This window comes from Hemitrygon akajei, chromosome 5 (genome assembly GCF_048418815.1).
Source record: "Hemitrygon akajei chromosome 5, sHemAka1.3, whole genome shotgun sequence".
In the NCBI taxonomy this organism is placed as follows: domain Eukaryota; kingdom Metazoa; phylum Chordata; class Chondrichthyes; order Myliobatiformes; family Dasyatidae; genus Hemitrygon; species Hemitrygon akajei.
Window position 1 is genome coordinate 127637222 of NC_133128.1, and position 27890 is coordinate 127665111.

Consider the following 27890-nt stretch of genomic DNA (forward strand, 5'->3'; position numbering starts at 1 on the left):
GACATGGGAGAGTATATGCTGAAATCTAGAGCAACTATCTGTTGGAGGAAATTAGCAGATCCAGCACCAGGATGCGAGAGAAAAGGAATTTTGGATCAATGCAGGGATTTGACCCAAAATATCAACAATTACTTCCCCTCCACACCCCACAGATGTTGCCTGATCCCATTGGGTTTCTCCAGCCATCTGCTTGGCAGAATAATTGGCATCCTTTAACATGTCGTAAAGGGCCGTAAAAAAATCTTTTGGCACACTGGCCTTCATAATTCCAAGTGTTGAGTACAGGAGTTGGGATGTTATGTTGAAGTTGTTTAAAGTGTTGGTGAGGCCTAATTTGGAGTAATCTGTGCAGTTCTGGTCATCTACCAACAGGAAAGGTATCAATAAGATTGAAGGAGTGCAGAGAAAATTTTTAGAATGCTGCCAGGACATGAGGACCTGAATTATAGAGAAAGGTTGAATAGGTTAGGACTTTATTCCCCAGACCATAGGAGAAAGAGGGGAGATCTGATAGAGTTACACAAAATTATTAAATATGCCACACATGACTAAAGGTCATGGAATAAAAGCAGCCATTGCAGCAGTGGAGAGAAAATTGGCTATGCAACAGGAAATAGAGTAAAATAGTTGGTTGTCAGACTGGAGGGTAGTGCACAATGGAGTTCCCCAGGGCTTGGTACTTGTGGGATGAATAACATTAATGACATGGGCACGAAATACAGTTTCCAAAGTTGCATATAATACAAACAGCGGATAGGCACAGACCTAAGGAAACATAGACAAGGCAGCGGAAAGAGTAGATAGGTAGAAGATGAAATGTAATGCCAGGAAGTGTGAGGCAGTGTACTTACATAGGGAGAATGAGAAAGCACGTATAAACTAGAGGCACATCGTCAAACTGGAATGAGAACAGAGAGAACTGGGAGCAAACGTTTGTAGCTTGACAAAAGTGGCAGAGCGGCTGAGCATATGATTATAATAGGAGGACTTGAGATCTTCGGATTCAAAAGAAGAAGGTCAAAGTGCAAGAGCAAAGAAGTCACGTTGAGCCTTTATGCAACATCCATTCAGTCAGTATCGTCCCCCTTTGTGGGGGCCACACATTAGGGAAGAAAGGAGAACTATAAAGAGGGTGTCGAGAGACTTACGACAATGATTATAGGGATTAATTTACTACAAGGATTCTAGGGAAGGTATGAGTGGATTTGAACTCATGAAGGTGGCAGCTGGAAAAGGGGAGGTGTTCCCTCTGGAGGGGGGGGGAAGGCAGGGAGGGGTCAAGAACTAACAAGTACAGAATGAGGAAGAGTGAGATGAGGAACGTGTTGCAGGGTGGTGGTGGAGACAGGTTGAACGGTGGCACTCAAAGGGAAGAGGGGTAAATATCTGAAAGGAGTGGGGGTCCTGCAGTCTCCATCCGTGCAGCAGCTACCCTTGAACTCTGTGACTCTAATATGCAGATGTGAAAGAGGATTTACACTTCTTTTGTAACTGAAAGCTCACCTGTTGTAGCGAGCAATTCCTATGGTAGGTGGCATGTGTCATAATCAGAAGGGGCTGTAGTTCAGGAGTGCACATGTACTGCATTGCAGGCATGAAGGGCTTTGTAGAGATTACCAGTTTTCACTTCCTTACTTAAAAATTTATAGGTTTTACCCGGAGAGAGTGAAATGGGAGATGCACCAGAGGAACCAGGACAGATTGAGAACTGAACTTCCACATTCTGTGGAGCTGATCTGATTTACATGTTTAAGGTTCTTGGTGGGGTTAAAAAAGTAACTACTGTGACCCTGTTTCCACTGACTTTAAAATCTGGAGCTAGGCTGCAGCCTTCAGTCTGTTCATTTATGTGTGTGATATATCGGGGTTATGTCTGTGTGGACAGATTGCATTTGTTGTAAGTGTGAGCAAGCATTCTGAGTTTGTGCCAATATACAGGATATGTGAGAGCTAAGTGCAGATTGCCCAGCTCAATGGTCATTTGCTTAGATCTCCAGCGTGTTAAAAGAGTTCACGCACAGGCACCTTTGACTATTAGTGTTACAGTACTGCGCTGGACATATTAATGTCCTGCTGTCCTGACATTGGTGATGCTGCTTTTCCGTTTTGCTCACCCTGATATAGGAAAGGTACCACTAGCTGGAAAGCGTGCAGAAGAGATTATGCTGCTGGGAGTCAAGGGAGAGAGTTGTGAAGAGAATTTGAGCAGGTTGGGACTTTCCTCATCGAGGTGTAGGAGAATGACAGATGATCATATACAGATATATCGAATCACGAGGAAGTGAAGACAAGACTCAATGTGCACGGTCTTTTACCCAGAGTTAGAGAGTCAAGAACTAGAAGTTTAAGGTGAGAGGGAAGAAATTTCATGGAAACCTGTGGGACAACTTTTTCACCCAGAGGTAGTCAGTAAATAGAATGAGCTGCTAAAGGAAATAATTGAGGCAGATACATAAACAACATGTAAAAGGAACTTGAGAATCAAAGTATATAGGAACGGAGCAGGAAAATATTGTATTAGATTATCAAAGCTTGAGGGGAAACCTGGTGCTTAACCATTTGGCCTTATGGTACAGGATTACTATAGTAACGCACTGCTAGAGGAACACATTGTGCTGCCGCGCTTCTAAAACAAAACAGAAATGTAATGAGGTCCCACTGTCTTTCCTTCTTTCCTTCCTTATTGCTGTGAGGTTTGGTAGTCCCTGCTAGCTTCTTCACAGGCAGCCACGGCAATGAGCAAAGGTTCTCCTTGTGCCACGGAGCGAATGCTGAGGTCCGGGCACAGCACCCGAGCGGGGCCGGTCTTCGGCCTGCACCTCCAGTCACTGGCAGTGCTGTGTGTGCATTGATTAAAGCTGTCCTCTCACGGCATGAGGCTGCTCCCCCTCCCAAGCTGCTCTTCTTTTTGATTTCAATGTTTTGTGGGAAGGTCTATGTGGAGAATAGAGTGTCAGTTGGCACACAGTTCTCCTGGGTGAGGCTTGAGTTTAAATTCCACGTCCCACTGCTTCCACACTGGAGGATGTTAAGTTAAACATGCCTTCTGTCTGTGCCTGAAACACGTTTGCTTCCTCCAGCAGAGCTGCAGTAATTAGTTCCTGATGCTGCTGTGACACTGCGTGCGGGGTGCCCCTTGTTGGAGATCCTGCCAGCCTTCTACACAGCTCAGACCCTGATCAGGAGCAGCCTGTGGCGCTGTGGGCAGCAGGTTACCTCTGGGGAAATGAAGGAGCAGATCCAGTCTCCACCCAATCAATGGGGCTCACTGAGCTGCAGGAGTGTGAAAACTCAGGGCACCTAATTGAAAGTACCAGGCATCTCCAAGGGAGGAGTTGTAAAGTTTGATGGCCACCGACAGGAATGACTTCCTATGATGCTCAGTGTTGCATCTCGGTGGAATGAGTCTCTGGCTGAATGTACTCCTGTGCCTAACCAGTACATTATGGAGTGGATGGGAGACATTTTCCAAGATGGCATGCAACTTGGACAGCATCTTCTTTTCAGACACTGCCGTCAGAGAGTCCAGTTCTACACCCACAACATCACTGGCCTTACGAATGAGTTTGTTGATTCTGTTGGTGTCTGCTACCCTCAGCCTGCTGCCCCAGCACACAACAGCAAACATGATAGCACTGGCCACCACAGCCTCGCAGAACATCCTCAGCATCATTTGGCGGATGTTAAAAAGACCTCAGTCTCCTCAGGAAGTAGAGATGGCTCTGACCCTTCTTGTAGACAGCCTCAGTGTTCTTTGACCAGTCCAGTTTATTGTCAATTCGTATCCCCAGGTATTTGTAATCCTCCACCATGTCCACACTGACCCCTTGGATGGAAACAGGGCTCAACGGTGCCTTAGCCCTCCTCAGGTCCACCACCAGTGGACCACCACAGTGGATCACCACCATAGGTTCACCATCCTCTGAGTGAAGATATTTCTCCTCCTCCTCAGACTGAGATCCTTGCTTCCAAAAACCCCAGCCAGGGGAAAGACGGCATCTGGATATTGATCCCTCCCTGATACTCCTCCCTTGGAGTGTCAGACATCCTAAGCCAATAGGCTGGTCCTGGACTTATTTCCACCTGGAATAATTTACTTATTATTATTATTTAATTATTTATGGTTTTATATTGCTATATTTCTACACTATTCTTGGTTGGTGCGACTGTAATGAAACCCAATTTTCCCCGGGATCAATAAAGTATGTCTGTCTGTCTGTCTATGGAATTTTTGACCACAGAAGGCCGTGGAGGCCAAGTCACTGAATATATTTCATAGAGATTCAAGTTCCGAGGCATAAATATCATCAATACTTTGCCCTGGTCCAACTTCCTAAACTCTATGGTCAACAAAGCACACCAGCGTCTCTATCCCTCTGAAGAATAAGGAAATTAGTGTGTTCCAATGACCATAACCAATGTTTACTGATGAACCATATCTGGATGCATCACAGCTTGATGTGTCAACTGCTCTGCCCAAGACTGCAAGAAATTGCAGAGCATTGTGAATACAGCTCAATCCATTATGAAAATGTGACCTCCTTTCACTGACACTGTGCAGATTTCCCAATGCCTCAGGAAAGCAGAAACTTGGTCAAAGGTTCCCCTCACCCTAGTCATTCTCTCTTCTCCCTGTTCCCATCAAGCAGAAGAAACAAATTCTTGAGAACACCAACCATCAGGCTCAAGGACAGCTTCTATCCCACTGTAGTAAAACCACTGAACTGTCCCCTAGCACGATAAGGTGTACCCTTGATGTTGCAAGCTGCTTTGTTATGGCCTTGCATCTTAGTGTCTACCTGCAATGCAGTGCTGTCTGTATCTGTAACACCTTATTCTGCATTTTCCCCATGTACTACCTCAACGTACTGTTGTAATAAAATGATCTGAATAGATGGTATGCTAAGTAAATATTTTTCACTGTACCTCAGTAAATGTGACAGTAATAAACCAATTTCCTAGGAGATCAGATGAACATCAGGACAACCTTGAGCTTCTAGCAATGAAAGTTTGCCTAACTGGGTGAAAGTTTCAAAATAAATCCCCTATCTTTTTAAACAATGATATGAGGAGGGTGTTTAGTGGATTGATTAGTAGTTCTGCTGGCCAAACCTGAGATGGAGAAGAACTAAGAATTGAAGGAGGTGTGGCAGAGGTGAAAGAGATGGGCAATGCTAGTGTAATAGGAAATTGTGCCCCTTTAGGACATTTGTGAAGAAATTTAATATTTACTCATTTAGGGGTGCAGAATGCTCCTGTTCTTCCTTGCTAGTTTAAAAGTAGGGAGATTTTATTGCTACTGTACCTGGAACACTGCACAGTTTTGGACCCCTTGCCTGTAAAACGATATAGAAACATTGGAGACAGCACAAAGGAGATTCACCTGGCTAACACCTGGGATAAAAAGGATTGGGCAGACTGTATTTGGAATATTGTGGGCAATTTTGGGCCCCATGTCTGAGGAAGGATATACAGGCTCTGGAGAGGGTTCACAGGACATTTACAAGAGTGATCCCGGGAATGAAATGCTTAACATATGAGGAGTATTGGATGGCTCCACACCTTGTACCTTATGGAGTTCAGAAGGATGGGGGGTGGGAGGAGAAATCTTGAAATGTGCTGGATACTGAATGGTCTCCATAGGGTAGATGTGGAGAGAATGTTTGTATTAGTGGGAGAGTCTAGGATCTGAGATAAGAAAGTATTTCTTCAGCTTGTGAATCTGTGAAATTTGTTGCCACAGTGGACTGGGGAGGCCAAGTCATTGGATGCATTTAAGGCAGTGATTGAAAGGTTCTTGATTGATAAGGAAGTTAAAGGTTACAGGGAAAAGGTGGGACAATGGAGTTAAAACAAATTCAACCATGATGGAATGGCAGAGCAGACACAATGGGCTGAATCTCCTAATTCTGCTCCTATATCTAATGGTCCTACCACGAGAGACCAAGTAATTTGAGCCTGTACACCATCAGACCATAAGATATAGAAGCAGAATTACTTGACCAGTCAAGAATCTATCAACCTCTACCTTAAATATACATAAAGATCTGGCCTCCACAGGTGCCTGTGCCAAAAAATTCCACAGATTCACCTCTCTCTGGTTAAAGAAATTCCTAATCATTTCCATTCTAAAAGGATGCCCCTCTATTCTGAGGCTGTGTCCTCTGGTCTTAGACTCTCCCACCATAGGAAAAATACTCTCCACATCCACTCTATCAAGGCCTTTCACCATTCGATAGGTTTCAATGAGGTCACTCTTCATTCTTCTGAATTCTAGTGAATACAGGCCCAGAGCCATCAGATGCTCTTCATATGACAAGCTACTCAATCCTGGAGTCATTTTATGAGCCTCCTTTGAACCCGCTCCAGTTTCAGCATATCCTGTCTATGATAAGGGGCCCAAGCCTGCTCACAATACTCCAAGTGAGGCCTCACCAGTGCTTTATAAAGCCTCAACATTACATCCATACTTTTACATTCTATTCCTCTTGAAATGAACGCTAACATTGCATTTGCCTTCTTCACCACAGACTCAACCTGCAAATTAACCTTAGGGAATCTTGCACAAGGACTTCCAAGTCCCCTTGTGCCTCAGTTTTTGTATTTTCTCTCCATTTAGAAAATAGTCAACCCTTTCATTTCTTCTAACATAGTGCATGACTGTTCACTTCCCACCACTGTATTCCATCTGCCAATTCTTTGCCCATTCTCCTATTCTTTCTGCCCTTCTGCAGCCTCTCTAATTCCTCAAAAATTATCTGCCCCTCCACTTATCATCATATCATCTGCAAACTTTGCAACAAAGCCATCAATTTCATCATCCAAATCATTGATATATAATGTCAAAATAATTGGTCCCAACACAGATCCCTGTGGAACACCACTGGTCATTGGTAGTCAGTCTGAAAAGGCTCCCTTTACTCCCACTGTTTGCCTCCTGCCAATCAGCCACTGCTTTACTCATGCCAGAATCTGTCCTGTAATACCATGGGCTCGTAGCTTGTTAAGCAACCTCATGTGTGGCATCTTGCCAAAGGCCTTCTGAAAATCCATGTACACATCAACCGATTCTCCTTTGTCTATCCTGCTTGTTACTTCTTCAAAGAATTCCAACGGATCTGTCAAGCAAGATTTTCCCTTAAGGAAACCACGCTGACTATGGCCAATCTTATCATGTGCCTCCAAATACCCTGAGACATCATCCTTATCAATCTACTCCAACATCTTCCCGACCACTGAGGTCAAACTAACTGGCCTCACCCTTCTTGAAGAGTGGAGTAACATTTGAAATTTTCCAGTCTTCCAGAACCATTCCAGAATCTAGTGATTCTTGAAAGTTCATTACTAATGCCTCCACAATCTCTTCAGCCACCTCTTTCAGAGTTCTGGGCTGTACACCATCCAGTCCAGGTGACTTAGCTGCCTTCAGACCGTTTAAGTTTCTGAAGAATCTACTATCTAGTTATGGTAACTTCACATACTTCACGCCTCCTGATACCTGGAACTTTCACCATACTGCTGGTGTCTTCCACAGTGAAGACTGATGCAAAAACACCTTGAAGTTTGGAAGAATGAGGAGTGATGTTATTAAAACACATAGGATCCTAAGAGGGTCTTGACAGAATAGATGTTGGGATGTTTCCACTAGTGAGAGAGTCACGGATGAGGGGCAAAGCTGCAAGGGCCAGTCATTTAAAAGTGAGGTGCGTGGAAGTCTCTACTTGTAGATAGCGGTGAATTTCTGGAATTCTCTGCCCTGGTAGGTCATGAAAGCTGGATCATTAGTAGTATTGGAAGTGGAGGTGGTAAATAACCTGCAGATTTAGGAAAGGACGGGTATGGTGAAATGACACAGAGCAGGAGTTCAGGCCAGCACAGATCAGCCATGGTTACATTAAATGATGGGGCAGGCTTGGAAAGTTCTGATAAGCCGACCCCTCATTGTGTCATGGAGTCACAAAGTTATATTGCATGGAAAGACGCCGTTTGTCTCAGCTTGCCCATGCTGACCAAGCTACCTAATTGAGCTAGTTCCTTTTCCTGCCTTTGGCCCAGATCTCTCTAAACCTTTCCTGTGCACATATGGAAAGTCTTTCAAACATTGTAATTTTACCCACTCATCTTGACCACCTTCTCTGGCAGCTCGTTCCACCCACCCTCTAGGAGAAAAACATGCCCCTTAGGTTCCCTTTAAACCTTTCCCTCTCATCTTAACCACTCTGGCATAGCAGTTAGCACGGCACTGTTACAACTCGGGGCATTGGAGTCCCAGGGTCCTCTCGAAGGAGTCTGTACATCCTCCCCGTGGAATCTTTGGGTTTTCTCCAGGTGCTCCAGTTTCCTCCCACAGTCCAAAAATATACTGATTAATAGGTTAATTGGTCATTGTCAATTGTCTTGTGATTAGGTCAGGGATAAATCAGGGGTTGCTGGGCAGTTCGGCACAAAGGGATGGAGGGGCTGGCTCCGCACTGTACCTCAAAATAGATAAATAAATAGAATTAAATTAAATTTGTGTCCTCTAGTTTTAATCTGCACTGCCCTGGGAAAAGCCAGCTCCTATTTTCCTGTGTTATTTCAAACTCACGGAACCCTGCTCTGACAGTGTACATGACAGACCTTTGGTAGTATGGTTCAGCCACTCAAACAATGCTTGGACTAAACATCTCTCTCCCCCTCCCTCCCTCCCCTGTTTCATTATGGGTTTGACCTCTGTCAAAATGACACTGTACTAGGTTGGAAATAGCTTGCCCAAGAGTCCTGAGGTTATCATTTCATTTTGTTGCAGCATCTGGGACACATAAAGAATGCTAATATAAAAAAACACACCAAAATATTTTGCTGTTGCATGAGGGAGAGAAGCTGCATATGACACAACTGTGTGTGTGTGTGTGTGTGTGTGTGTGTGTGTGTGTGTGTGAGAGAGAGAGAGAGAGAGAGATAGAGAGAGAAGATAGGAATGTGAGAATGAATTTGTGTGTGTTTGTGTGGTGAGGAGTGTACACACCTGTGGGAATGAGGATGAGAGTGAGACCGTGTGTGGGGTATTGTGAGCTTGTGTGTGTATCATCATGAGTGTATAAGAGAAGTAGAGTGGGTGGGACACTGGTACTCCACTGGCAAACCACTTCTGTCTTGGTGGTATTGACAGTCAGCCCCATCCTGCTGTACGCTCTCACCGCCACAGTAAGGACAGTCTGAAGATCCTCCGGAGTGTGGGCCACAAGAGCACAGTCATCTGCATACTGCAGCTCCAGGACCCGTCCTCTATGGAGTTTGGTGGTTGTGTGGAGCTTCCTGATGTTAAAGAAGTTGCCATCTAATCTGATGTCCACTGCCACACTGCTGCTGTCCTCAATCTCGTTGTGGAGAAGCTTGGTAACACACAGGAGGAAGATGTTAAAGAGCACTGGTGCTACCACACACCCCTGCCTCACCCCTGTGCGTACAAGGAAGGGCTTGGACTCTTGTCTTCCTATGGTCACCCGAGCAGTCATCCCATTGTGGAACTGGCGGAGGATGTTAACAAATTTAACCAGTGTCCCACTCACCCTACCTGCCTTCACTGTTGGTGATGAAAAGCTGTCAGTAGTGCCATCTTTCAAATATCTGGGGAGCATTCTCTCTGAGGATAGCGGCATTGACAACGACATCCAGAGCCACATTAAACAGCATCAGCTGCCTTTGGGAGACTTCAGCGTAGAGTCTTTCAGAACAGGAGCCTTCGTCCCTCCACAAAGGTCGCCGTATACCAAGCAGTCTGCGTCACCACCCTCCTTTATGGCTGTGAAGCTTGGGTAACCTACAGCCGTCACATCAAGTCCTTGGAGTGCTTCCACATGAGCTGCCTTCAGCGCATCCTGGGAATTACCTGGCGTGAGCGGGTGCCTCACACTGAAATACTTGTAAAGACCAACTGCAGAAGTATTGAGGCCATGATCACCCAGCGTCAGCTGCAGTGGCTGGGGCATGTGTTAAGGATGCCCCCATGTTGACTAGCCCGCAGAGTGTTATACGGCCAGCTACATCATTGTTGATGCTCAGCTGGAGGGCTGAAGAAGCACTATAAGAATCACATGAAGAACGCTTTAAGGAAGTGCAAGATCAGACCTGAGGACCTGGAGGATGTTGCTGCTGATCGTAACACTTGGCAACAGCTATGTAGGGATGGGGTTCGTATTCTGGAGATGGAAAGAACAAGCAGAAGACAGCAAAAGAGAGCCAGGAGAAATGCAGCCATGGTTGCCATCACTACCACCACTACCACATATACATGTCCCACCTGCAACAGAGCTTGTGGGTCCAGGATAGGACTGTATAGTCATCAAAGATCTCACCATTAAAGGAGTGGACGTCGTCATCAGATTTCGATGGACAACCGAAGAAGATAAGAGAAGTGCATGAGAATTATTGTGCATTTGTGAGCATATTTGAGTGTGTATGTGTGTGGGTTGTGAATGTGAGGTCTAGCTCATGAAGTGGCCACAGAGTGTATCCTCGATACTCATGCTTGTTAATGCAAATATCTAACCAGCCAATCATGTGGCAGCAACTCAATGTATAAAAGCATGTAGATATGGTCAAGAGGTTCAGTTGTTGTTTAGATGAACATCAGAGTGGTGTAGAAATGTGACCTAAGTGATGTAGAATGATTATTGAATGAAACACCACTAAGAGTCCTCATCCTACTCCTGTGGTTGCTTCTTGAGGGAACTCTGCAATTGGTCCCATTCATCTAACCTTTTCCAACAGCAATACCAATATTCCTTCTTGACTATTGCATACACATTGAAAAGTGGGTACTGAATCTGCTTTCATCCCCTGTCTAGGTCATGCACTTCAGAGAATAATAATTTACTAAACTAAAGGAATTCTCCACATGTTGCCCTTGGTTCTTCAACCGATTACCTTAAGCTCACCCTCTTCCACCAGAAAATTTCTCCCGATTTAATCAAGATCTTTCAAAGCTTTGGCTCAGTTGTGTCCCTTGGCTCTCTGACAACATCTCCTTACTACAACCAGCATTAAAACCCCTGATACCCTTCCTTCAGCACCAATAACAATGGAAGTACTCAGTAGTTAAGCAGCATATGCAGTGAGAGAAACAAGGTTACTGTTCAATTTGATGAATTTCCACAAGAACGGAGAGATTCAGTGAAGCGGCGTGTTGCAGAAAAGGGGAAAGGATAGGGAAACCTAGAAGCCAAGAGAAAATGGATTATACATAATGAATGTAAAAGGAAATTTGACACCAAATGGAAGTATATAAAATTATGTGGGACATAGATAGGGCAGATAATCAGAGTCTGTTTCCCAAGGTAGAATTATCAAATACCAGAGCGTATAGGTTCAAGGTGAGAAGGGGGAAGTTTAAAGGAGAGTTACAAGACAAGTTCTATATCAGTAAGACAAAGGAGATAGTGATGGACCTTTGGAAGACTAAGCCTGCACTGCTCCCTGTTACTATTGATGGTGAGGATGTGGATGTGGTGAGGACCTACAAGTACCTGGGGGTGCACCTGGATGACAGATTTGAGTGGAGCACCAACACAGGGGCTGTGTACAAAAAGAGCCAGAGTCACCTCTACTTCCTGAGGAGACTGAGGTCCTTTGGAGTATGCAAGCCTCTCCTTCAGATGTCTTACCAGTCTGTTATCGTCTGTACAGTTTTCTATGTAGTGGTGTGCTGGGGCAATGACATCAACACGGGTGATGCCAACAGCTCAATAAACTGATTAGAAAGGTTGGCTCTGTTATAGGAGTCAAGCTGGACACTCTTAAGGCTGTGGTAGAACAAAGGACCCTAGTAACTCTGGACAATGTTTCTCACCCTTTGCATGCCACCTTGGCTGAACAGAGGAGCAATTTCAGACTAAGACAACTGCACTGCTCCAAAGAGCGCTATATGAAGTCATTCTTACCCTTTGCCATTAGGTTCTATAATGAGTCAACCTATAGCCAGGGAAGTGATGACCCCCTCCTGTCAGACTGTTTGAGGTAACTTATTTTTTACTCTTTCTTACTTCTCTTCTACTATTTGCATATCTGTATATCTGCGCTCTTGTAATGCTATTGTGACATTGGGATGGGCTGCCAGGAGAAATGATGGAAGCAGATACATTTGTGGAGTTTATGTCACCTTTTGATCAGCACATGAATACGCAGGGGGTGGAGGCATATGCACCAGATGCAGGCAGGTAGGATTAGTTTGATTTGTAGGAGGTAGATGACACAAAGGGGTTTAAGGTAAGAGGCAGAGATTTACGGTGAGAGCTAGAATAAGATAAAACAGTATAAAATACAGAATAAAATGTAAAGTCTACAAAAGAGTGCAGAGCAGGTAAGCAGTAAAGTGCAAGATCATACAAAGGTAAATATCCCTGAATCTCTCTGTTCCTGCTCCCACTTGAAAACTCTTACTCCCTGTCCTGTGGATGTAGAACCAGGAATTCCACAGACTGTTGACCAAAGGTTTGGTTCACAGAACTTTAAAGCAAAATTGAGCAGAGGCCAAGCAGTCATTATGAAGAGTTTGAGGCAGCAGTGTGTGATATCCTCACATTGTACATTACTTTGATAGCCTTTTCTCTTACCTACCACCAATCAGCATCAAAACATTGAATGCAGAGCAAAAAAAAATCACTTCAGTGAACGTTTCAGTAGAAGGGAGTATTACGTGAAACTGGAATAACCGATATCACCTCATTTCAAATCAATTGTTTGGTCTGTCTCAAAGGGTTAAACAGTTTCTCCTCTTAAATGGCTACTTTTTCCTTCGTGGTCTGACAATCAAGCCCATTGATCTCACCGAAAAGTGTCTGCTGGATGTAGCTAAACAGGGACTTCTGCCTACTGACCTGCATCATTAAGGAAGGAGGCCTGTACTAGATTGCCTATTGTAATGATGCATTCTCCTACAACTGAGAAATAAGAGCCCCAGTGCTTTGAAACAGTGTTGTCTGAATAGAGAACTAATGATAATAGGATCTTCCCACCATTCTTGGCTGAAGCACTCTGATCGTAAATTATAGTGGGATCTTATTTTTATCTCAAGCTTTCTTTATTCCACCTGCTAATGCTCACATTAAAGACTAACCCTTTCAGTACTGGATGTTATTACCATATCTGGTCACGTTAGTTAAGCCTTGACCTTGAGCCAGGCATAATTCCAAAGAGTTCAAACCACAACCAAGGGCAGTGGTGCACTGCATGTCAGAGGGAGCTCCAGAAAAACTTGTGGAGGTATGGTCTTTCACATCAGGAAGAATCAAACGAGAATCATTTGGCATGACATTGAATAAAAACAGCAGAGTTCTCAGTGGCGACTTTCCGAAAATTTATTTCTCAACCAACAATGCTAATAAAACCAACCACCTCATCAATTATCACTTGCTAGGGCCAAATTACCTTTTGAATTTTTTAGACAATCTGCAGATGTTGGAAATCAAAGTAGTACATGCAAAATGCTGGAGGAACTCTGCAGGCCAGGCAGCATCTATGAAAAGGAGTAAGCAGTCGATGTTTCAGGCCGAGACCCTTCAGCAGGACTAGTGAAGGGTCTTGTCCCGAAACGTTGACTGTTTACTCTTTTCCATAGATGCCCCCTGGTCTGCTGAGTTCCTCCTGCATTTGGTGTTGCATTTTTTACATGACATTTCCAACTACACTCTACAAAGTCTTGATCAGTTGCAACAAGATGCCTTTAGATCAGGAAAGGTGGTCTGGATATGTAATTGTTTTTGTTTCAAGGAAAAGAATTAAATGCGGTAATAACTTCCACCAAGGACACCTCCAACACGGTGAGTTCCGCTTCTAAACTTAGATTGTACAAAGTTCTAATTTCACTAATAACTTTTGTTATAATATGACACAATTGCATTGTCACAGCTTGAACACTGAACATTCTGCGAGGTACATACTGGCTCAGGTTTGATGCTGGACCCATTGTTACTGTTTTAATAATACTCTTGTAGTGCCCTGTCATGGTTGGTGGTAGAGGCTGATACATTAGGGACAGTTAAGAAACTCTTAGACGGACACATGGATGATAGAAAAATGGAGGCCTATGAAGGAGGGAAGAATTAGATTGATCTTAGAGTAGGCTATAAGATGGGCACAACATTGTGGGCTGCAGGGCCTGTGCTGTGCAGTACTGCTCTGTGTTCTAAATTCAAATTAAGTGTTTTGGCTCCTTCCACTATCACAGCTTTCTAACCTGAAAATGACTCGTTTATTCCCATTTTTCTTTTATGTCCTCAATTTGTACCAGTATGTAACTCATAACCCCACATGTCCTTGTTTAATACTCTCGTGTTGCACCGGATCAGTATGCCAGTGCTATTTTCCAAATAGAACAGCACTGGAGCAACGCAGGACATTGAGCAGCATCTGTGGGTGTAAAGGAATTACCGACTTCTGATTGAGATGTCCACAATTTCTCCCCACTCACACATGCTGCTTGACCTATTGAGTTCCTCCAGAAGTTTGTTTTTTGCTTCACTTTCCAGCACTTGCAGACCCTTGTGTCATTAGTTACCACTTCCTAAATGACATGGTCCAGTATTTCCCTTATGGTGAATGCCAGTTCAACCGGCCAAACTAAAGATGCATTATTTCTCTTTCCACGAATGCTGGTTGAACTGCTGAATGTTTCCTGCATTTTCTGTTTTTAGGCCGAATTAGGCAATTCAGTACATCTAGACTGCTCTGGTATTGCATTATGGCTGATTTATTCTCCTGTTCAACCCATTTCTCCTGTCTTCTCTGCATAGTCTTTGACACCCTTACCAAGCAAGAACCTATCATCCTTCACTTTAAATATACCCAATGAACTGGTCTCCACATTCTGTGGCAATGAGTTCCATAGATTCACCACCCTATGGCTAAGGAAATTGCTCCTCTGTTATAAAGGATTGTCTACGTATTCTAAGGCTGTGTCCTTTGGTCCAAAACTCCTCTACTTTTGGAAACATTTTCTGAATCTTTACTTTATGCACTCTATATAGGCTTTTCAATATTCAATAGATTTCAGTAAGATAACCCCTGATTCTACCAAAGTTCAGCAAGTTCAGGCCCAGAGGCATCAAACACTCCTCATATGTTTCAAATCTGGACTCTATTTCCCTATTTTCATCCCTCCCTCTTTTCTTGCTTTAGCACATAAACTTACCATTCAGCTCCTCAGATCCATGCTGGCTTACATCAGTCCTGTTCTCCTGTAGTCCTGTGACTTATTCGCTCATAGAGACTCCCTCACCCCCATCCTCACCACCCTTTATTCATCTGACTGTAAACTACACTAAGAGTAACTTACACAGGTAACTAATCGACCTGCTCATCTTTAGGATGTGAAAGGAAACCGGAGCACCTGGAGGAAACCCACGCAGTCGCAAGGATAACTTGCAAACGCCACACAGGCAGCACAGGCCATCAGGATTAAGCCGGGTCGCTGGTAAGGCAGTGACACCACCCAGTATCCCCCTAGTGGGATTCCATTCCAGACTGCAGGGAGTGGGCTTGAATCTGCGGAAATCTGGACGACGGCAGCCAGTGTATTCCACAGCCTATCAACATACTATCATCAGGTGAGGGGCTGAAAGGTGCTGTTTTTCCAAAGGGCCCGGGTGCCCTTTGTATATAAATGCTGGAAGCTACCGTAAAGAACCCTCTCACCCCGGGCACTCTCTCTTCTTCCCCCTCCCACTGGGCGAAAGATACTAAACCCAGAGAGCATGCACCACCAGGCTCAAGGACAGGTTCTGCCCTGGTGCTGCAGGATAAAGGATTGGACTTTACCATCCATTTCATCATGTACCGCACGGCCCATTCTCTGTGACACTTTATTCTGCATTCTGTTATTGCTTTTCCCTTGGTCTACTTATTTTACTGATGAGGTCTATTGGACGGCATGCAAAACTAAGTTTTTCACTGTACCTCGTTACATGCAACAACAATAAACCATTTATCGATTACAAGTACGGTGAGCAATTAGTAAGGCAAACATTATGTTGGCCTTGATTGTGAGAGGATTTGAGTACAAGAGAGGATATCAAGACACAAGAGACTATATATGCTGTAATCTGGAGCATCAAATAAGATACTGGATGAACTCAACAGTTGGGTTGTATCCCTGGCAGGAATGGTCACTAGATATTTCAGGTTGAATCCCTTCCGGACCAGGTCTGGATGTGTCTTGTTTCAGTGGTATAAAGGCCAGGTGAGATCTCAGGAAAAATACACTTACAATGGAGGGAGTGCAGCAAACATCTGATAGATTCCTGGAAGAGGGAGAGATGCTGTGCGACAACCAATTAAGCACATTAGGCCGAACTCTCCTGAATTTAGGGGAGGTGATCTCAATGATATATGCAATATTCCTGCTGGTCTTGACAGGGTAGATGGAGGAATGATGATTCTCCGGGATAGGTTCTCCAGAATCAAGGGTCAACAGTCTCAAAATGAAGGGTTGGTCATTCAACATTGAAATGAGGAGAATTTCCATGAAGCTTTGCAATTCTCAGCGTTGCGAAAATTCAGCAACTGGGCGTATTCAGGACAGTCACCAATCGACCCTTATACTGTATGTTAAGAGACGGAAAGGATAGGAGATTATTGGAGGAAAGAGGCACTAAGATAAAAGATTGTCCACAATCATACCAGATGGCAAACAGGCACAAGAGGCTGCTCCTGCTCTTTATGCAGAGAGAATGGGAAGGTCTTTTAAATTTGTCAAGGACCTCAAAAGAAGCGGCCATGAATGAAAACTCAGTCAGTGTTAGTATGAAACAGGCCACTACTGCCAATACATCCTTTATAGCTTATACACAGCCGAATGATGCATGACTCTGCCTTCCCTCCAACCCCCCCCCCCCCCCCAAACCTGCTCCTGACAAGGGGTGGTCAGAGGCAACAGCTAACTTAAGAGATCAGCTGAGTCAAGCTTTGGACTTACTGCACTAAGCCACTGCGAGAGTTCTATAAACAACCAAAGTCTAGTTGTCATTCCTCGCAGTCTAAACTGTGTGAAGGAACACCAGGAGCATTTCTTCCTCGCTAAGACATGACCCAGTTGTTCAAACGGTCTTGAGTTTTGCCAATGTTAAAGTGAATTGCACCTTCATGTTGAATTGCTACCTGTCCTTAACTTCATGGCCTTGAGAATTCAGCACCCTTTGCATTGAATGTGTTGCCTCGAGCAAGGGGCACAGACAGGAGTTTGGAATAACCTCAAGATAGAGCAGGTGTTATGCAGATGTTTCTAATAGTGGGAGAGTCTAGGACCAGAGTGCACAGCTTCAGAATAGAAGGGCTTCCCTTAAGAAAAGAGAAGAGGAATTTCTTTAGCCAGCGGGTGGTGAATCTGTGGAATTTATTGCCACAGGTGTTGTGGAGGTCAAGTCACTGGGTATATTTAAAGCAAAGATTGATAGGTTCTTGATTAATAAGGCTACAGGTTACAGGGAGAAGACTGGAGAATGGAATTAAGAGGGAAAATTAATCAGCCATGATGGAATGATGAGACTTTATGAGACAAGTGGCCTAATTCTGTTCCTATCTCTTCTTGTCTTAAAGTCTACTAAACATTACTATCAGTTGCAGACATCTTAAATCAAAGAAAAAGGTTTTGAACACCTGGGTATGTAATAATACACTTAAATGCCATCTTAAGAACAGTTCAAAGTGAATTTCTCTGGTGCAAGAGTATTATCTTCTGCTATTCAGGAGGACTTGCCAGTGTGTGGGGACTCATTGCCAACACGAACAAGGAGAGTAATGCAAACTCAGTGGCAAAGGGGTCCTGCAAGTCTGACAGCAACAAAGATCCTCTGTCCTGCTGCTGAGGGAGACTCCCGTTGGTATTGGGCTACTTCTGCTGCACAAACAGGAAGCAGAGGCACCAACAGGAAGTGTGGTTCAAACGTCACGTGCCATCATCCACCTTGTGCACTGTGTCAGGGCTATTAAGGGCAATAGGTTACTTGACAGTGTACCGGTCTCACTTAGATTTTTTGGCCCTTCACGTCGAGATTCATTTGACTTACCCGGTTAGAATCGATCCTCGGTCTCGAGCTGTAGATGGGAGGAGGGATGTTGAAGGCCTGTGGTACCAGGTACTCTTCGGCATCCATCATGTCCTCCAGCTCCTCTTCATCCAGCAAACTCTGGAAGAATTTGCTGTCGCTCGGGCTCGGCAGCTTCATACGATCGTCTCCCTGAAATGGCAAGAGGCACGTACTTACTCTACGATGCCAGGTCTCGTGAACAAAGGCAGGCCTCAAGATGTGCTGGGAAGTTTGGGGACACACCTAATGCAGGTGAGCAGCCTCTACTGACATCTGCACTGTTGCTTCAGGGAAGGACTGATTACTGAAACCCAAGTATAAACCCAGTCAGTTGCTCGCGTTTACCAAGCGACTGATTAGGCAAACATACTCCAGCATCAGCCTTCTCACGGACCCTGTAGAGGGAGTGGGGATGTCCACAAGCCCCAGGGATGGGAAATATGTGTGCTGATCCCATACTAGGCTGACACTAGGCATGGCTGGTGGATCATTGAATTCAACAGAGCCAAAGAGCTGCTTTAAGAATGCTTAATTTTCTTCTTTATTTAATTATTGATAATTATTGTAATTGCCTTATGCTGTTTTTCATCTTAATTTCTTTCATAATTGCCTTCTGCAGATTTTAGATATTTTAATTTCTTTCCTTAACTGATTTTAACACCTCCATAGAGTACCCTTAACTATTAAAACCCAGAGAATTTATCTTCCTCTCGGTTTGTTCCCAGGCCTGGTCTAGGCAGTGATCTGCTCGAGCTGACTGCCTGCCCCTCTTCCCAGGTTACGTCCGTGCCTGGGAGCTTCTGGAGAATGAGCATGCAGTATGCACAGGTACAACAGAGTTTTTCTGCGACTTGTGGGCACACAGGGGCTCAAACCCCTCCCCACCATTGAGCACATCTACACAGAGCTCTGTTACAGGAAAGCAGCACCCATCACTGAGGACCCCCCGCCCCCCCACCAACACTCAGGATATGCTCTCTTCTTGCAGCTTCTATCAGGAAGAAGGTATAGGAGCCTCAGGACCCACACCCTAGGTTGAGGAATAGTTATTACCCCTCAACAATCAGGCTCTTGAATCAGTGGGGATCTCTTCACTCGCCCCATTACTGAACTGTTCCCATAACCTATTGTTTCTCTTTCAAGGACACTTCATCTCATGTTCTTGATAATTATTGCATATTGATTGATTTATTTATTTATTTATTATTGTTTTTCCATTTATATTTGCATTTTGTTGTCAATTGTACACTGGCTGTTTCCCATCCTGTTTGGTGCAGTCTTTCATTAATTTTATTATGTTTCTTCGATGTACTGAATATGCCACAAGAAGATGAATCTCAGGGTTGCATGTGGTAGCACATGTACTTTGGTGACAAACTTACTTTGAACTTTGATAGCGATAACCACATTATCATTTCAAACTGTAAACTGTGTATTGTGAAGTACTGTAATACTGTATTAATATGAGCCTGCAACCAATGAATAAACCTCTTTGGAAGATGAAATAAAAGAGTTCTGAAAGTGAGACTGGGGGCAAGGCTAGTCCTGGTTTTAGGGCATTTCTGGGAGTCAGAGACTGGGGGCAAGGCTAGTCCTGGTTTTAGGGCATTTCTGGGAGTCAGAGACTGGGGGCAAGGCTAGTCCTGGTTTTAGGGCATTTCTGGGAGTCAGAGACTGGGAAAACCCTGGAGCTCACCAGTCAGCTGAAAAGCTGGCTGCAGGTGGTCTTCTTTCCATTGGCCATCAGTCTTCTGAACATTCAATGTTGGCCAAGGTTGACCTTCTGCATATCAGAGGAGCCATTTACATTTCTCCTTGGTTACTTCTGGATGTGAACTGTATCAGCTTCTTGGCAACATTTGAGGAATTTTCAGGGTGTCGTTACTTGGGCCCAAGGTATGGATAAAAGGATTTGCTTTTAACTGCTGCACCTCACTGATAGTGAAAAAAAGAACTTGGCATTCTTTGTCAGCATAGTTATTGCTAGAAAATGCACTTTCACCCAGAAGGGTCACAGGCAGTCAAGAGACAGTTAACTCATTCATGGTAACAGGCCCAGAATTGGTCAAGGAATCAGAAGAACTCTTTGAGTGGATCTAAACATCTCATAACATCCACTGGAAGGGGTTATTTGGATTATGCATTCATTGGAACAATATCTCAAAGCAGAGTAGGAACTGTTTGTGAGATGTATGACAGCAGTGCTTTAAAGAAAACAACATACATGTTCCTTGATATAACTTGAAGGTTATAAACAAATATAGCTGGCAGAAACTTACACTGATGATTAGCTCAGTTAGGTGACAATCCTTTCAAAATTCCAACTGGCTGTCTCTAATGATCATTCTCCCGTTCCCCCACTTTGCTCCATCTGCCTCTCAATAGTTTAACTTCTCTCACTGCCTCTATCTATCCTGCCCCTTCTGCCTAGCTCCATGCCTGTTCCCCTCCCCTCACCTGGCACCATCCGTGAGTCATTCTACACTTCCTCTTGGTCCAACAGATACCTCAGACTCCTGTCTCTCCACTCTCTTCTTTATTCTGGACTCCTCGCCTCTCTGCTCTCAGCCCTGATGCAGGGTTTTGACCTGAAATTTTGAAAATTCCTTTTCCCCCTGCAAACAGTGCTTGACCCTCTCCAGCAGGTTGTTTGCTGGTGTGGGTCAGTTGGGGTCATTGGACTCCTGAGCCTGGCCAAGGTGGCAATTGAAGGTCCAGGCTGCAGGGAGTCAAAAGGGTTCTGACCGAGTTGATTGTCTGTCCCTCTTCCAGAGTTATGTTCTTAATGTGTGTCCCTGGAGACATCCTTGGGCACAAAGGGTAATATCTGGGACCTGTGGGCTTAGGAACTCAGGTGGATTCTGGATTCTGGATACTGTGTTATAATTTGAAACTATTGTCCGTAAATAGTGTGAATCATGGTATACTGTGGCTTTGTAATAATGTGATGCTATATTCACTGAATAACTTCCTTTGGAAAAGGAAACAAAAGCAGGTTGCTTGTTGCATCTTCCAAAGCCCCTTTTGGACCTAGGGGCAGCAAGTATTTGACAACTTCTGCCAGAGTTTATTCTTTGTGTCAGTTCACCTGAGTTAGTTCAACTCAGCAAACAACAGCAGAACCTTAACTATAAGAACAGTAGTTCTCCTGTGATTGTTACTCTGTGCATGCACCAGCAACCCCAGCCACAACTTGCATACACCCCGACTTACTGCCTCGTCCAATGCACACAGCACTGGCCAGTTGCCAAAATGAGAAAACATGAACGAGATTTTCTGTTAATTGCACTCAAGAGGCTTCAAAAACCTTCTGAATGCTATTTTCCTGAATTCATCACAGAAGCCTACTGCCATGTAAACCACAAGACAACTCTGTATATCTTTTAAAAGCCGGTTTCAAGTTAAAGCCAAGTTGGGATTGACACTGCAATTGAAAATGCTGATGACTTTTTGTAATAAACTTACATTCAGTCTTAATAAATGAACTTCTATCGTTTCTGCTCATTAATACTTAAAGTTATTGAGTCTTTAAGTCTTTAAGAGTCTTTACTGTGTAGAAAAACACAGCATAGAATCAGGCCCCTCAGCTCATCTACTCCATGCTGAAACCAATTAAATGGCCTTCTCCCATCAACCTGGACCAGGACCATAGCCCTCCATATCCCTACCATCCATGTACCTATCCAAACTTCTCTTAAATGTTGAAATTGAGCTTGCATGCACCACTTGTGCTGGCAGCTCATTCCACACTCTCATGAACCTCTGAGTGAAGAAGATTCCCCTCAGGTTCCCCTTAAATTTCTCACTTTTCACCCTCATCCCATAACCTCCAGTTGTAGTCCCACCCAACCTCAGTGGAAAAAGCCTGCTTGCATTTACCCTATTTATACTTCTCTTAACTCTGTAAATCTCTTCTCAACCTTCTACATTCAAAAGAATACAGTCCTAACTTAATCAATCTTTCCTTATCACTCAGGTCCTCCAGATCTGGTAATATCCTTGTGAATTTTCTCTGTACTCTTTCAACCTTACTTCTATCTTTCCTGTGAACAAAACTGCACACAATACTCCAAATTAGGCCTCACCAACATTTTATACAACTTAGCAACATGTTTAAAGCAAAATTAGAACTAAATGGTGTATTTGAAACTTTGTGGTGGTCCCCAGAGATATGCTTCTACTGAGAGGAAACTTGTTTGGACAGAGGGACAGTCAGTAGATGCAGAATGGCACTAATATACACTTGAGTCATGATCTGACTGAAAGAGTATAAATATATATATAAAAGACTCAGTGGCCTATTCCTATGGGCACATCCATTATCACAATAACAACAGACAAAACTGGCGAAGATTGCTCATTTCATTTCCAGGTTTGGGAAAGGGGTGGGGCAGTTGAAAGTTACAGGCAGAAAAAAACCTTTCCTTTCATTGTTGTATTTGGGTTGTGGAACCAGGGAAGGTGAAAGGTGAGAGGTGAAACGTAAAGAGTTCCTACAGGGCTTGCCAGGCAACATCTAGGCAGGAGAATCCACACCCATGAGTTGTGGTCTCAAAGTAAAAGGTTTGCTATTTAGAACCGAAATGAGAAAAAACAAATATTCATTTGAGTAATGTAGAATATTTGAGATTCTCTATCCTGGAGGGGTATGGTAGTTCAGTTGCTGAATTCCTTCAGAACAGAACAACACACAAAATAAAGCTGGAGGAACTCAGTGGGTCAGACTGCATCTATGGAGGAAAATGGACAGGAAGCATTTTGGATCTTCTATAAAGGGTCTCCACCTAAAAGTTCTCCTTCACAGATGCTGCCTGGCCATTGAGTTCCTCAAGATTTTTATTTAGAGCTCTAGGTTCCATCATCTGCGGTCTCATATGCCTTATGATTGAAAGATTTCTGGAGGGTATGGAAAATAACACTAGGAAATGGTGCCAAGGTGGAAGATTTGCTGTGATCCAAGGTAGTAGAGACCTGAACTACAGAAATAGGCCCTTCGGTCCACCTTGTCCATGCTGACCATCAAACAGTCATCTATGCTTCTGTACCATGGCAATTCAACTGCTCATCTGAATAATTCTTGAATGTTATAAGAGTCACTGTTTCCACCACCAATTCAGGCGTTAAGCCCAAGATCTCAATATTTTTTTTTGTTGTGTGAACAGTTTTGGGTTCCTCATCTAAGAGAAGATGTGCTGGCATTGGAGAGGGTTCAGAAACGGATGATTGTGGGAATGAAAGGGTTATCATATGAGGAACGTTTGAGGAGTCTTGGTCTGTACTCGCTGGACTTCAGAAGGATAAGGAGGAATCCATTGAAACCTTTCGAATGTTGAAAGGCCTAGACAGAGCAGCTGTGGAAAGGATGTTTCCCATGGTGGGGCAGTCTAGGACAAGAGGGCACAGCCTCAGGATAGGGTGGGGGGAGATGCAGAGAATTCTTTTTCACCAGAGGGTGGTGAATTTGTTACCACATGCAGCTGTGGAGCCCAGGTCATTGGGTGCATTTAAGGCGGAAATTAATAGGTTTTTGTTTGGACATGGCATCAAAGGTTATGGGGAGAAGGCCGGGGAGTGGGGCTGTGGAGGGGAAAATTGGACGAGCCGTGGTTGAATGGTGGAGCAGACTCGATGGGCCAAATGGTCTAATTCTGCTCCTATGTCTTATGGTCTTATATCCTCGACAAAATATTGCTTATTCAGAAATCTTATGATTTAATGTTACTTCTTACCCTGAATCTTCCCTCCAGTTTTAGATGTCTCAGCTACAGGGCAGGCAAGTCATACTCCTGTTCTTATTTCTAAAGAAGTTTGTGTGCATGGCAGCTATTGTTCAAGTGGCAGGGAGGAACAGAGGGCCTGAATGGCTTGGCATATTTCAGAGGCGCTTCATTAGAAGACTGAGAGGACTGCCCTCTTCCTGTGTTCTGGAGATTTACCCCAAACTTCCACCCTGATAGGTGAGTGAGATGATGGAGTGCTGCAGAGTGCTTGCTCTGTAAACTGAAGAGCCTCAAAACACAATAAGCACTGAAAAAAAATTTCCCTTAGCTGTTCATGGCATGATCATTCCAATTCAGAAAATGAAATTAAACAGGACTGACCTGAATTACCAAGTACCTCTGTGGATCTCGAGCCATTCTAGAAAATTCTGCAGCCAATTCTTTGAACTTCGGCCTGCTGTCAGCATCAATCATCCAGCCTGGAGATAAGAGGAAGGAAAGCAGGACCTCAGAAAACAGAGAAAATCCCATAGGGCAATGCACAGAAAACAGGCAGGTCAATATGCCAGTCCAGGCTGTAGTCAATATGCAAACGCAGGCTGTAGTCGATATGCGAGTACAGGCTGTAGTTAATGTGTGAGTACAGGCTGTAGTCAATATGCCAGTACAGGCTGTAGTCAATATGCAAACGCAGGCTGTAGTCAATATGCGAGTCCAGGCTGTAGTCAATATGCAAACGCAGGCTGTAGTCAATATGCGAGTCCAGGCTGTAGTCAATATGCCAGTACAGGCAGGTCAATATGCCAGTCCAGGCTGTAGTCAATATGCCAGTACAGGCTGTAGTCAATATGCGAGTCCAGGCTGTAGTCAATATGCCAGTACAGGCTGTAGTCAATGTGCGAGTACAGGTTGTAGTCAATGTGCGAGTACAGGCTATAGTCAATATGCAAACGCAGGCTGTAGTCAATATGCGAGTCCAGGCTGTAGTCAATGTGCGAGTCCAGGCTGTAGTCAATGTGGGAGTACAGGTTGTAGTCAATGTGCGAGTACAGGCTATAGTCAATATGCAAACGCAGGCTGTAGTCAATGTGCGAGTGCAGGCTGTAGTCAATGTGCGAGTCCAGGCTGTAGTCAATGTGCGAGTACAGGCTGTAGTCAATGTGCGAGTACAGGCTGCAATCAATGTGCGAGTACAGGCTGTAGTCAATGTGCGAGTACAGGCTGTAGTCAATGTGCGAGTCCAGGCTGTAGTCAATGTGCGAGTACAGGCTGTAGTCAATGTGCGAGTACAGGCTGCAATCAATGTGCGAGTACAGGCTGCAATCAATGTGCGAGTGCAGGCTGTAGTCAATGTGCGAGTCCAGGCTGTAGTCAATGTGCGAGTACAGTCTGTAGTCAATTTGCGTGTTGAGGCTGTAGTCAATGTGCGAGTACAGTCTGTAGTCAATTTGCATGTTGAGGCTGTAGTCAATGTCCGAGTACAGGCTGTAGTCAATGTGCGAGTCCAGGCTGTAGTCAATGTGCGAGTCCAGGCTGTAGTCAATTTGCGTGTTGAGGCTGTAGTCAATGTCCGAGTACAGGCTGTAGTCAATGTGCGAGTCCAGGCTGTAGTCAATGTGCGAGTCCAGGCTGCAGTCAATATGCGAGTGCAGTCTGTAGTCAATGTGCGAGTGCAGGCTGTAGTCAATGTGCGAGTCCAGGCTGTAGTCAATGTGCGAGTACAGTCTGTAGTCAATTTGCGTGTTGAGGCTGTAGTCAATGTGCGAGTACAGGCTGTAGTCAATGTGCGAGTACAGTCTGTAGTCAATTTGCGTGTTGAGGCTGTAGTCAATGTGCGAGTGCAGTCTGTAGTCAATGTGTGAGTACAGGCTGTAGTCAATGTGCGAGTACAGGCTGTAGTCAATGTGCGAGTCCAGGCTGTAGTCAACGTGCGAGTCCAGGCTGTAGTCAACGTGCGAGTACAGGCTGTAGTCAACGTGCGAGTACAGGCTGTAGTCAATGTGCGAGTACAGGCTGTAGTCAATGTGCGAGTACAGGCTGTAGTCAATGTGCGAGTACAGGCTGTAGTCAACGTGCGAGTACAGGCTGTAGTCAATGTGCGAGTACAGGCTGTAGTCAATGTGCGAGTCCAGGCTGTAGTCAATGTGCGAGTACAGGCTGTAGTCAATGTGCGAGTCCAGGCTGTAGTCAATGTGCGAGTACAGGCTGTAGTCAATGTGCGAGTCCAGGCTGTAGTCAATGTGCGAGTACAGGCTGTAGTCAATGTGCGAGTCCAGGCTGTAGACAATGTTCGAGTCCAGGCTGTAGTCAATGTGTGAGTACAGGCTGTAGTCAACGTGCGAGAACAGGTTGTAGTCAATGTGCGAGTACTGGCTGTAGTCAATTTGCGAGTGCAGGCTGTAGTCAATGTGCGAGTGCAGGCTGCAGTCAATGTGCGAGTCCAGGCTGTAGTCAATGTGCGAGTCCAGGCTGTAGTCAATGTGTGAGTACAGGCTGTAGTCAACGTGCGAGTACAGGCTGCAGTCAATTTGCGAGTGCAGACTGTAGTCAATGTGCGAGTGCAGGCTGTAGTCAATGTGTGAGTACAGGCTGTAGTCAACGTGCGAGTACAGGCTGTAGTCAATGTGCGAGTACAGGCTGTAGTCAATGTGTGAGTACAGGCTGTAGTCAATGTGCGAGTCCAGGCTGTAGACAATGTTCGAGTCCAGGCTGTAGTCAATGTGTGAGTACAGGCTGTAGTCAACGTGCGAGAACAGGTTGTAGTCAATGTGCGAGTACTGGCTGTAGTCAATTTGCGAGTGCAGGCTGTAGTCAATGTGCGAGTGCAGGCTGCAGTCAATGTGCGAGTGCAGTCTGTAGTCAATTTGCGAGTGCAGGCTGCAGTCAATTTGCGAGTGCAGGCTGCAGTCAATTTGCGAGTGCAGGCTGTAGTCAATGTGCGAGTACAGGCTGTAGTCAATGTGCGAGTCCAGGCTGTAGTCAATGTGCGAGTACAGGCTGTAGTCAATGTGCGAGTCCAGGCTGTAGTCAATGTGCGAGTCCAGGCTGTAGTCAACGTGCGAGTACAGGCTGTAGTCAATGTGCGAGTACAGGCTGTAGTCAATGTGGGAGTGCAGGCTGTAGTCAATGTGCGAACGCAAGCTGTAATCAATATGGGAGTGCAGGCTGTAGTCAATGTGCGAGTCCAGGCTGTAGTCAATTTGCGTGTTGAGGCTGTAGTCAATGTCCGAGTACAGGCTGTAGTCAATGTGCGAGTCCAGGCTGTAGTCAACGTGCGAGTACAGGCTGTAGTCAACGTGCGAGTACAGGCTGTAGTCAATGTGTGAGTACAGGCTGTAGTCAATGTGTGAGTACAGGCTGTAGTCAATGTGCGAGTCCAGGCTGTAGTCAATGTGCGAGTACAGGCTGTAGTCAATGTGCGAGTCCAGGCTGTAGACAATGTTCGAGTCCAGGCTGTAGTCAATGTGTGAGTACAGGCTGTAGTCAACGTGCGAGAACAGGTTGTAGTCAATGTGCGAGTACTGGCTGTAGTCAATTTGCGAGTGCAGGCTGTAGTCAATGTGCGAGTGCAGGCTGCAGTCAATGTGCGAGTGCAGTCTGTAGTCAATTTGCGAGTGCAGGCTGCAGTCAATTTGCGAGTGCAGGCTGTAGTCAATGTGCGAGTACAGGCTGTAGTCAATGTGCGAGTCCAGGCTGTAGTCAATGTGTGAGTACAGGCTGTAGTCAATGTGCGAGTCCAGGCTGTAGTCAATGTGCGAGTCCAGGCTGTAGTCAATGTGTGAGTACAGGCTGTAGTCAACGTGCGAGTACAGGCTGTAGTCAACGTGTGAGTACAGGCTGTAGTCAACGTGCGAGTACAGGCTGTAGTCAATGTGCGAGTACAGGCTGTAGTCAATGTGTGAGTACAGGCTGTAGTCAATGTGCGAGTCCAGGCTGTAGTCAATGTGCGAGTACAGGCTGTAGTCAATGTGCGAGTCCAGGCTGTAGACAATGTTCGAGTCCAGGCTGTAGTCAATGTGTGAGTACAGGCTGTAGTCAACGTGCGAGAACAGGTTGTAGTCAATGTGCGAGTACTGGCTGTAGTCAATTTGCGAGTGCAGGCTGTAGT

General features: G+C 44.9%; 1 protein-coding gene across 7 annotated transcripts in view; it reads right to left on the reverse strand.

Annotated features, from left to right (window-relative positions):
* The window catches only part of LOC140728164 (receptor tyrosine-protein kinase erbB-4-like), a 943636-nt gene that overhangs the window by 78837 nt on the left and 836909 nt on the right, over nucleotides 1-27890 (reverse strand). For all 7 annotated transcript variants that reach the window (XM_073046453.1, XM_073046457.1, XM_073046456.1 and 4 more), the window contains 2 exons: nucleotides 24164-24261; nucleotides 18042-18212 (listed from right to left, as the gene is read on the reverse strand). In XM_073046453.1, coding sequence (XP_072902554.1) covers nucleotides 18042-18212; nucleotides 24164-24261 — 269 coding nt within the window. The remainder of the gene's footprint in view (nucleotides 1-18041; nucleotides 18213-24163; nucleotides 24262-27890) is intronic.